This window comes from Tachypleus tridentatus, chromosome 13 (assembly GCF_004210375.1).
Source record: "Tachypleus tridentatus isolate NWPU-2018 chromosome 13, ASM421037v1, whole genome shotgun sequence".
Classification (NCBI taxonomy): domain Eukaryota; kingdom Metazoa; phylum Arthropoda; class Merostomata; order Xiphosura; family Limulidae; genus Tachypleus; species Tachypleus tridentatus.
In genome coordinates, this window is record NC_134837.1 from 143,189,063 (window position 1) to 143,201,102 (window position 12,040).

The 12,040-nt window shown below is 36.1% G+C and overlaps 2 protein-coding genes across 8 annotated transcripts in view; one reads left to right on the top strand and one right to left on the bottom strand.

The window, feature by feature from the left end:
• The window catches only part of LOC143240565 (acylamino-acid-releasing enzyme-like), a 69,164-nt gene extending 67,065 nt beyond the window's left edge, over window positions 1–2,099 (top strand). For 3 of the 5 annotated variants that reach the window (XM_076483210.1, XM_076483212.1, XM_076483213.1), the window contains one exon: window positions 1,674–2,099. In XM_076483210.1, the coding sequence (XP_076339325.1) occupies window positions 1,674–1,791 (118 nt within the window). In that variant the 3' untranslated portion in view covers window positions 1,792–2,099. Of the gene's footprint in view, window positions 1–1,194; window positions 1,311–1,673 lie in introns of all 5 variants that reach the window. The other 2 variants (XR_013021818.1, XR_013021819.1) reach the window with 2 other exon arrangements.
• A 2-nt stretch (window positions 2,100–2,101) lies between these two features.
• LOC143240566 (uncharacterized) overlaps window positions 2,102–12,040 on the bottom strand; it is a 72,298-nt gene continuing 62,359 nt past the window's right edge. For all 3 annotated transcript variants that reach the window (XM_076483215.1, XM_076483216.1, XM_076483217.1), the window contains one exon: window positions 2,102–4,689. In XM_076483215.1, coding sequence (XP_076339330.1) covers window positions 4,684–4,689 — 6 coding nt within the window. In that variant the 3' untranslated portion in view covers window positions 2,102–4,683. The remainder of the gene's footprint in view (window positions 4,690–12,040) is intronic.

The following is a 12,040-nucleotide window of genomic DNA, read 5'->3' on the forward strand; positions in this document are numbered from 1 at the left end:
GCCTCCCAACACAACTCTGATCTTGCAGCCAATGGATCAAAATGTGATCTGCAGCTTCAAGAAACATGAAAAATGATGTTTAGGAAATGTCACCAAGCAACTTTAACACATTTTTAATTTGAGTCTTGCAACATTCTGGAAGACAAAGTACAACATCTTAAAACCTGTAAGATTGATTGTGGCTGCATGGCAAGATGTTTCAACTTGCTGTGTGAATTTACTATGCAGGCCGGAGGCAGTCCATAATGTTGAGAGTTTTCAATATGAGGAGGCAACAGGAAGAGTAGATAAGGAGACTGTTTCAATAGGTCGTTCAACAGAACTGGAAGTAGCTGTGGAAGATGTTGAAGAGCTGGTGCAGTTCCATGAGATGGAACTTTCACCTCAGGATCTGCAGCACTTAAGGGAGATGATTGAACAAGACAGCAGAGAAGAATGATTACACCAGACATAAAAGACATTATCTACTGCTGGGAGAAGTTCAGGCAGCTGGCTGCAAGACATCCTAACATTGAAAGAACTGAACTTATGTTGAGATTGAGGGACAAGGAGTTATTCACAAATATCTTTTTTTAAAACAACATACAACCAAATTAAGCTTTCCTCACTTTGTTCCAGTTTCTGTAAAAATTTCCTTTTAGCTCAGCCATTTTGAAAACAACAAAAAAAGCTTTCACAAGTACTTCTATTGCTAACCTACCATGAGAGTAATCCGTGATGACAAGAAAACCCACTTGTAAAAACGGCTGGTATGAATAGAGAAGGCACTATGTAGAGGAGCGAACAACGTTTGACTTTTTTCGGTGACCAGCCGTTTTTACATAATTTTCTCTACTATGACAGTGACTGGCTGAAGATTGATTAAACTACATTTGTATTTACATTACAAAATTTAATTAATGCTGTTTTTGGTCAAAACTCTGACTTTCTACGAAGAGGCTACAAGTTCTATGTTATGCTCAGCAATCATTTGAAAATGTCAATGACAAATTTCTTATGTAATTATCATTTTATACTAGTTTAGAAATCTCCACATTAAAACTAACTCCATTAAGGACAGACTTGTAAAAACTGTTCCAAGCATATGATGTTAAATTCCTAAATTTGAAACTAGTGTTTAAAATATAAAAAGTTTTTATTCGAACATTTTGTTTGTCGGGTAAGTAGATTTGTAATTTTCTTTTTGTTTTATAGCAGAATGATTAGAACTAATTGACAACACAGTGGAATTTTGAATTTTTGGACATCCTTTATACCAATTTAAAAACTTAGTATGGAATAGATTGTGGTTAAAATGGCTATATGGGAAGGTAAGAAACAAACAAATTACAGTATCAGGTAAAACATAGAAGCAATTATTGATGCTAAAAGTGCATATTTATTAGATACCAATTTTACTTATAATGTAGAAAGGTCCATGTTTTGAAAACACTAGTATGTATGATTTTATTTTTCCCTGTAAGCATTTTCCTAATGTTATGAATTGATCAAAGCTTTAGACTATTTGGTGAAAAATTATGAAGTTATCACAATGACCATAATCTAGTTTGAGTAGTATTTTAATAAGGAAAATCAATTCTTACTTTAGAGTACTCAGATGTTATTATACTTCTGCACATCCCCAACGAAAGTTGATATTTTCTCTAAACTTTGTACATATCTTTTGCTATCAGGTGTCACATGTATGAAGATAACCATTCCCTTTTGAAAGTGGAAGTCGAAGCTGATGCCTTTGTAAATACAGTACTCTGGTTTGTTGAACACCTTGTACCAAAAGAGGATAAACTGTAGAATAAAGCACTTCCAAGGCTTTAGCAGTGGTATGATACATTTATCATACTAAGTACAGCTTATAAACAGCTGTGTCACAGAATTGATAATTTTGATATCACTGCAATACAACAAGAGTACAAGATTTGATGAAACAAGCCAGTATCTATTGTTAGCTTATACGTATCACACGCATACAACTGAGGTATTGTGGACAACATCACGGCTTTAGAAATGTTTATATGCCAAGACACTCTACACCTAAAGTTGTTTTTTGCAAGTTAATAAAATAAAAGCTTTTGCAGTAAAGAAATGTAGACAAACATCAATGTTTGGTGTTTTTAGTTTATTAGTCACCACTTCCAACAGTAAAGTAGAACTATACAGTAATGGAAATTACAACTCTGACAGAAATTTGAGAAAAATAGTAAAAGAACATGATTTGCATCCCATTACATAATTACCATTAAAATACAAAATTAAATGTACTTTTGTCAGTGGAAGTCTAACCGAAATTAACAGGTCAACGTTGAGGAAGTAATTGTTTTTGAGTTGTTTTTTCATTTCAGAAAACTAGTATTATAAACATAATTGTTATATACGAATGACATTAAAATGGTAATCCCTTCACTTCCAAGCAGAGGAAAAAGAAGCAACTGTTGTAACGTATTGTCTGCTGCAATGTACAAAAACTTAAGTACTATTTAACTGTTTATTAAAGGTATTTATTTTATTGGCTGTATTCACATATGATAAAGTGTAAGCTTTAGCCCATGTTTTTTACATACATCACACTTGAATCTAATTTCTCTCGCACCAATCCTTTACTATTTTGAGTACTTCAGCAGGAGCTTTACCTTTTAATATTTTTCTTCACAAAGCTTTGGATATCAGATTAGGTTTATTTTATAAACTTAATCTGAATCTTCTGGTGATTGGAAAGTGTATTTTCTTTCAGTAATTAATCAATATCAGAAATGCATTTTTGGTGTATATTGTCTTATTCCCTTCCATCTTTCTTTAAAAAATAGCATACTGCAGTTTTTGTAAAAAAAAATAATAAATTTTTTTACAGAATTAGGATGCAGTACCTTCATAGGTAAAAAATACTGGAAGAACTACAAGGTATAAACTGATTGTCATCTGACACGTCAGTTCGTTCAGAGCATAAAATTATCCAAATATACTTGTATAATTTTCTGCTCAATTTTAATGTTTCACTGAAAATGTTCCAGAAGATTTAGTAACAATTCATAACAGCATGTCATTTAACTGTGTGGTTTATAATCATGGAAGGATTGCTTATGTAAAAATGGACTCTGTTGAATAAAAAAACTACACAATTTCACCTCAAACGGTGAAAGAGAAAAATAAAATGTCTTGCCAAGTAGATACGTCAAAATAATATCACAAACTATCATAAAACCCTAATAAAAGAACTTGACCAATTGATATCTTAAATCTGAATCACCTTTTCTGTTATATAAAACATAGCTGCTGTTTTTGGTATATTAAGATCCATGGATTTAGCGCTTCTTAATTTTAATAAAAGATTTTTTTCTCCAAAAACATACAAATGAAACCATGTTTAAAATAAATTCCTATTTAACAATCAGTATATATATATATTATGAAAAGAATGAAACTGCACTTATTTTTCACTAAAATGTAAATATCTCTTACGTGCGTGGGTGTGGTTTTGTATATATACATTCATACTCAGTAAAAGTTTGATTAATGTGTGTTTGAGAAGACTGAAAGTGAAGCATGAAGGACTTGGACAGTAACAAATTCTATTTTCAAAACTCAAATATGCTGCAATCATAGTTTTTTGGTTTTTTTTGCAATGATTCTTAATAATAGCTCTACAGTCTATGCAGTACACTTACTGTTCAAATTATTTAACAAGATTAAAAAAGTTGCAATTTTGGGCCAAAAACAATTTACTAAATGTTGAGATTGGCTGGGACCAGAGTCAGCAACCTTTCATAGTGTAAGAGCATCTAGGATGAGGGTAGCTAGTTATGTTTGAAAAACCACAGTAATGACATACAAAGAAAGTCTATCACAGCAGATTATACACAAAACTTTTTTCACAAAGTTTAAAATAATATGTTTTGTATACAACATTGAGTTCACATTAAAGCATACAGGAACCAAATGGGTGTAGGCAAAGAACTGCACAGTTGCCAACCCCTGGACTATAATAGTGCTTAGTATTATAGGACTAGTTTATTATTAGGCCAGCCTATTTTTCAAATAACTTGCTATCAAGTGAAGGCAAATTTAAATCCCTAAGACTAACTAGCAAAATATTATTGAAAGAAGTTTAAATTTTGAAAAATTTATTAAACCATATATAAATTTGTCAGGTGAGCTGTAAATTACTTAGGATTATTAATTTGTAACATGAAGATAAATTCCATTTCATGCAGTTAATTTCATTTACATAGTCACTTTTCTTTGACTGATACTAAGAATAACAAATATCACAGAAAAATAAAAAGCCACCTCTGGAGATACGTGTAAATACTGTGCATGCAAACATAACCCCAGCATTACTAACATATAATGTGATAGGAACTTGCACTTAACATTAGCTAATGTGGATAATACTTTAAAGTACAAAAATTGGTCATAAATATTAACACGTAGTAAATCACAAAATAACTGATATGGTATGACACTGCAAATATAAAGCCTTGGCAATGTAAGGACATTAAAAACAACATCCTTAAGAATTAGAAATAAATGTAAAAATTTAGGAGGAAGAGATGAAAAGGACAAGTTATGTGATACAAGTTCTCGTTTCAGAAATGTATTTCCTACAAGGTGCGTGGTCTACATCATTCAAAGTAAGTTGTTGCTACTGGGAGTTAATCTTCGACCTGAAGGAAGGGAGTTCTAGGAGGTTTAAACCTGTTACACAAATAAAACTCATTATAGTATGGCACATATTTAAATTTTCATATGTTAGCTTCATTTTGCACTTACTCTACCATAGATCTGGGTTTCCTATAAAAATCAAAACTATAGTATTTGGTTTAGTGCTTTCAAATTTCATATATGAATTGTTAGAGGATGTAGAAAAATAACCAAAAATGTATGCAACTAATAACTTCAAAGTATATTTCAATAAATAATCATATTTGTTAAGCTGTTAAATTGGGATTACTCAATCACTTCTAATTTCAGTGATCTATCTGTTGGAGCATAAATTTGTAATCGGAAAACTGGTGTAATATTAATGAACAAAGCAGTAGAACCTACAAAGTGATGGTGCTGCAAAATAATTTGTGACTACATAGATTTATAAAATTTCAAATCACACAAGTGTATAAAAAGGAACAAAACTAGTGTTTACTGCCAAAAGTAATTTTTGTACTATGGGATAAGAGAATCACATACTGTACCTGTACTAGTGTGTGTAATTAGATACACTTAAACTGAATAAAACATAGTAAAAACTTGCTAAATATTACCTAATATTAGTTTTAAAAAGTTACATAATTTGAACTTTGAATGATTTTATTGCCAGACATTGCTTTTCTGAAGTTTTTTTATTTTATAATTTCAATTTGTGTTTTTTAACAGAAAGTTTCATTTTTATATAAAGTTAATTGCAATTTGGATATTTTATTATGGCAATTGCAATAGTCACCACTTTCTGCTATATACAGTGAAAGACATGGCAAAAACTGACAAATATTTATTTATAACTTGGCCTGTCATGAGGCATCCATGTCAAGCTAGGTAATAGTTTTGTGCTAAAATTATACACAAGTAAATGTCTTTGTAAAAGTCTGATTGCATTGTCGTTTACTGTTTATAGCAGAAAGTGGTGACTACTGCAACTGACTATATATAAAAATGGACCTTTCTGTTAAAAAACAAAAAATGACAACACTATAATGAAAGCCATATATAAACCAACACTTTTAAAAAGTGCTGTCAACCTGAAACCCTCAAAATTTTTACACAATATACATTCAGAGAATGAAAATAAACTACAAGAAAAACGGGCATACAAATCTATTATGACAACTCCTACATTAAGATGTTTATGAAACAAATTGAGAAGTGAATCTTTAAATTTTAAAGAACAGATCTTAGACTTATATAAATCCACTATCCCTCCATTTAAGGCCAACACCCAAGGAACTTCAGCTTCCAATATTTCACAAATCATGAAACTATTAAAGTTGTAACAATTCCTAGTGACTTGACACTCTCACCAAATGACAGAAGTATCCTCAATAAAACAAGTTTGTCCCTATCAATAGTAATGTTGATGCCTTTTGCACAATGGAAAATATTAAACTTTTTTTTTTCAGATTTAGACTGAAAGCCCATTTTTCCAAAATCTCAGAAATTCATTCTTCTAAATTTACTTCTAGTTGTTATCCCTTCTCTAAAGGTTTTTTTCAAAACCCTCTTCATCGACTCCACCGTCTACTCTTGATTACTTCATTTGTAAGTGTAGGAAAAAATAAATGTTTTATTAGGTTGTTCAATAAATAATGGTGAATTTAGTTGGTTGGTTGATTTAATGTTTTATGGCACAAAGCAGCTAGGCTATCTGTGCCAAACGTCCAGTAAAAAGGAAATTCATAAAAGAAAATTAAGGTAAAACAAAATGTTAAAAAATAAATAAATAGCATAAAACCAATGTTTACATCTGATCTACAACATCAAGAGAAACACTACAGTAATTCAAGTTGTAAAGGACTTTCTGTAGCTGGACTATGATAATCATAGCTTGCCAGAAGAATAACAGGTAAGTACAAAAACCACCGTCAGTCACCTGAAGTTGGTCTTTCCAGTCCTGGTTTCAAGTTACTTAATGTTACAGTCATTTTCTAATTTCAAATTGAACTAGATGAACTATGATTTTTAAAAGGGAGCCACATTAAAAGGTGTAAAGTATATATTAAAAATTTTAAATGGCATTAAAAAAAATTAATGGCCTTTAAAAAACTAAAAACACTACCAAGGTGGACAGTGTCACCATCACCAATAACAGAACATGCTCACAACGGTGCCATTGTGAATCATAAGGATGACAAGAAAGTAAAATATGGCTCATTGTTATAAGAGTTTTACACAAACTACACGCTGGTGCATCAGTTCCAGATAAAAGAAAATGATGAGTTAAAAAACTGACCAATGCATAGTCCAGTTAGAACAACTTCCTCTTTCCTATCTTTACGGGGAATAAGACTGCCAAAGTCCAATATAGGGTTTTATTTGGAAAAGCTTGTTTTCGCGTTGCTCACTCCAAGTCGACTGCCAGCTGGCACGGAGCCAAGCCTTGAATACAGGACCGTAAGTCCATATATGGGACAGGCACAGCGACGATAGTGCCAGAGCAGATATTTAGCTAAAGTGTGTGCGAGCTCATTCCTGCGAATACCAACATGGCCCAAAAAGAGCAATGACAGATTGTATGAAAAAGTATGGCCCACTGAGGAAGGAAAACACAACCCCATGTGGGATGCTTTGGTAAGAAACAAAGTTTCGAAGCATATAGTAAGGACAGTTGCAAACAGCAGAGCTGCAAAGAAGGTTCATGAGACTCTATGGTAAGTGTGGAAAGCCCCAGTGCAGATCCGAAGTCCTTGATGATGAATAGGGTCTAACATCTTTAAGGCTGATGGTCTGGCAGAGCCATAGACGAGTTTCAATCGAATAAGAGCACAATACATTTTTTAGCATAGAATGTCGATCCATTATCCAACTGGTGGTAGAGAGGACACGGAGGATGTTCAGTGCTCTTGTACATTTGACCCGTAGCTGCATGATGTGTGGTGTAAAGTTTAGCTTACAGTCAAAGATAAGCCCAAGAACTTAGTCTCAGAGAACACAGGAAGCACAACTTCACCAATATGGAGTTCAGGATCAGGATGAATACCCCATTGGCAGCAAAAGTGCATGCAAACGGTTTTAGAGAGAGAGAAGGTAAAGCCGTTTACTGTGGTCCACTTCAGTAAACAATTGAGGGCAGTCTGTAGCTGCCACTCAATATACTTAATGTTCGACAACTGACATGAGATGTGAAGTCGTTGACATAGAGCCTGTTTCCAACAGTGAGAGGGAGTTGTTCAGTGATGGCATTAATTTTTATACTGAAAAGTGTGACACTCAGAACACAGCCCTGAGGGACTCCAAGTTCCTGTAGAAAAGAACAGGAAAGTGTCGAACCCACACGAACTCGGAATCTCCTGTCCATTAAAAAAATTTTAATAAAATGGGCAAATGGCCACGTAACCCATATATATTGAAGTCTTGCAAAATGCCATACCTCCATCTTGTATCATAAGCCTTCTCACTGTCAAAGGATATTGATACAAGATGTTGTCGTTTGAGAAAAACTTCTGTGATTGATGTTTCACGTCGATTCAGGTGGTCCATGATGGAGCACTGTTGTCGGAACCCACACTGGGTGGGCGAGAGGAGGTTGTTTGATTCGAGGAACCAAACAAGATGAGCATTAAGCATCCTCTCTAAGGTCTTACAGAGACAGCTCATCAAAGCAACTGGATGGTAGTTTGAAGGAATCTTGGGATCCTTCCCAGACTTGGAGTAAGGCAGGAAAATGTCCTGGCATCAGGAAAAACATTCTCCTGCCAGATCCAGTTAAAAGCAACCAGAGGATAGCAAGAGAATCAGGAGATAGATGGTGCAGCATCTCATAGTGTATGTCATCAGGTCCAACTGATGCACTGCCAGACCAATGAAGTGCCAGTTTGAGTCCCACCAGTGTAAAGGGACGATTGTAGTCAGAGAGACAATCAGCTCAAAAGAAAAGAGGTAATTGCTCTGCCCAAGTCGATGGCTACGAAAGTGGAAGAAGAGGCAGAAGTGCTGATTACCCAGCAAAAGCTTTCACCTAGAATATCGGCAATACTCCAGGTATCAGTTACTTCCTGACTATCAGAGAGCAAGATCGAGAGGGGGACAGAGTGATATTGCCCATTGACCTTTTGAATCTTATCCCAAATGACTTTGGAACTGGTAGAAGATATGCTGGTTGTGAACTTAATCCAAGATTCCTTCTGGCTTTGACATCTTACACATCAAGCATATTCATGGGCCCACTGGAAAGCGATGAGGTTCATGAGTGTGGGATATCTACGGAAAGTATCCCAGGCTCGTTTTTGAGCATTCTGTGCCATGTGGCAGGCAGGATTCCACCATGGACAAGGATATATGGGAAAATGTGTCGAGGTTTTAGGAATACATTGAGCAGCTGCTTGTATAATACAGACAGTTACTGCTGCCACACAGTCATCTATAGATGGCTTACAGACAATGAGAAGATCAAGTTCTGCGAGAGCAGTGAAAGAGGGGCAGTTTGCCTGATCCAACTTTCACCGGGGCACGCAGGTCGGGTGGCTTCGAGCATGGCCAGTCTCTCTCAATTATAAGAAAATGATCACTGCCTCATAGATTATTGTCAACCCTCCATGAAAAATGGGAAAATAATGAAGGGGAGCAAACTAAGAGATCAATAGCAGTAAAGGACTGACTAGGCACATGGAAATAAGTAGAAGAACCAGTATTGAAAAGAGAAAGGTTGTAATCAGAGAGCATACACTATAGAGCGACCCCTTCTATCAATACCAGCACTACCGCAGAGGGGATGATATCCATTAAAGTCCCCCAGGATGAAAAAGGGAGACGGCAATTGTTCAATGAGATCATTAAGGTCTGATTGATCATATGTCTCTCCACCTTCCACCTGGGCACGAGGGTCAGGTGGCATCCACCACAGCCAGTCTATCATACTGAAGGGGAACAAACTAAGAGATCAGTAGCAATAAAGGATTGACTAGGTGCATGAAAATAAGGAGAAGAACCAGTATTGAAAAGAGAAAGGTTGTGATCAGAGAACACATGCTCCACAGAGCAACCCCTCTTATTACTATCAGCACTCTCCCAGAGGGGATGATGTCCATTAAAGTTCCCCAGGATTAAAAGGGGAGATGGCAAGGGTTCAATGAGAGCATCAAGATCTGATTGATCACAGGTCTCTCCAGGTGACAGGTAGAACAAACATTAATGGTACGACCCAAGGAAACACAGATGACTACAGCCTCCAAGGGTGTGTCGAGTGGCAAAGACAAGGTGGGCACATGCTGATCAACCAACAGTGCCACACCTCCATGCACTTGCCCATCACACAGCCTGTCATTTCTGTACAAAGAAAACTGCAGAAAGGTGACTGTATCAGCAGGTTTCAGAAATATTTCCTGTAAGGAGAGACAAACAGGATGGTAGGAAGCAATCATTGTTTTGATGTCATCCAGATTAGAACGTAAACCTCGACAGTTCCATTGTATCGTGGTGGCCATTTTTATTTACGTGTAGGTGAATTGGGCAAAGGACCCTTCTGTTTATGACCATGTCTTTTTTTTTTACTTTCCTTATTTGAGGGAGGTCTATGGATCCTGCCCTGGGTCGATTGGGCAGGTCTTTGCTGTTGGAAGGAGATTCCAGAGATTGAGGACGTGAATGAATGATTGTTTTGCATCATGGGGTGAGAGAGGAAGATGAATCTGAGAAAATGCCTGTACCTGGAACCAAAGGATGTGGATCTTGGGGTTTGGTGGAATGTATACAAGGGACAGAGATAGGTGTTGAAGTTGATTCATCAACATTTCTAACCATGGAGGTCAAAGGACTTTTCATTTGTTTGGAGAACAATTCTTTAGGAGGTAGAGAGAGATCTGACTGCACTCCCATAGTAGATATGGAACGAAGTACAGCAGCATACGTCCATGATTAGGTGGTGGACAGCAATTTTTGAGCCTCAGGATAGGTAATGTTATGAATCTTTTCAAAAGTTGCACTTCTTTTTCTTCTAACCATTTAGGGCAAGAATGAGAGTAGGATGGGTGAGAACCATTGCAACTGATGCAGTGAGTATCTGTTTCACACTCACAGGCATCGTGGTTCTTGCCACTGCAATGAGCCCACGTCAAAGAGCCATGACTTGACGTCTTCAAGTGACCAAACCGTTGACACTAGAAACATTGGAGAGGGTTTGGAATGCTCTGCAACTAAGATAACCTGCCTTGATTGTGGCAGGCAGACATTGTGATGTAAATGCCAGAATGAGAACATTGGTCAGCACCATAATTCCATCTTTGCGAGTGGAGATATGCCTCACTGAAGAAACTCCTTGAGTGGAGAAACCAGTGAGAGTGTCCAACTCTGGGATGTTCTTCAAATCCCTCTCAACCATAACTCCTTGTGATGAATTCAAAGTAGCATGAGGTGTAACCTCTATAGATATATCTCCAATTGTCTTTGAATGCAACAGGAGTTCACCGTGTTGGGATGTGGATGTTTCCACCAATATATTACCAGATCGAAGCTTTTTTACTAACTTTGGATAGTCAGCAAGTCCCTCTAGTCCCTTCTGAATGAAAAAGGGAGACATTTGACCTAAAGGTTTGTCTGAATGTGAGTGTAATATAAGAAAATACAACAGGTGGTACGGATGGTGAGGAGTGCTACTCAGAATCTTCAAGACGTGGTCGTTTACCTACAGACTGTTTTTTCACAATTTTATTAAGATTTTTAATTGGAGTATTCATAATAAAGAAAGGGAAATTTCAGTGCTCACTGAACCCACCCACCATGGAGCCCTATGTGGGGATGCACCACGATGTCAAACAAGGACACTGCAGCAACTCACCAGGATGACAAACGGGTAGTTCAAACAGCAATGTTGTCACCTGAAGTTGGCCTTTCCAGTCCTGGTTTCGAGTTATTTGACGCTGTGGTCATTTTCTTATTTCAATTCAAACTAGACGTACTTTGATTCTTAAAATGGAATTACATTAAAAAAGGTCTGATGTATAAATTAAAAAAACTTAAATAGCATTAAAAAGATTAATGGCCTTTAGAAAACTAAAAACATTTCCAAGGTGGACAGTGTCACCATCACCAATAACACTGTCTAATGTGATGGATAAACCTTGGAACAGAACGCGTTTAAAATGTTGCCGTTGTTGAGAGTCATAACGACAGAAAAACAGTAAAATGTGGCTTATTGTGACTTGAGTGTTACACAGACAACACATTGTTTCATCAATCCCAGATAAAAGAAACGATGAGTTGAAAAACTGTGACTAACACGTAGTCTAGCTAGAACAACTTCCTCTTTCTGATCCTTAAGGAAGCAAGACAGCCAAAGTCCAATAGAGGGTTTTATTTGGAATAGCTTGTTTTCACATTGCTCACTTTAAGTCAACTGCCAACT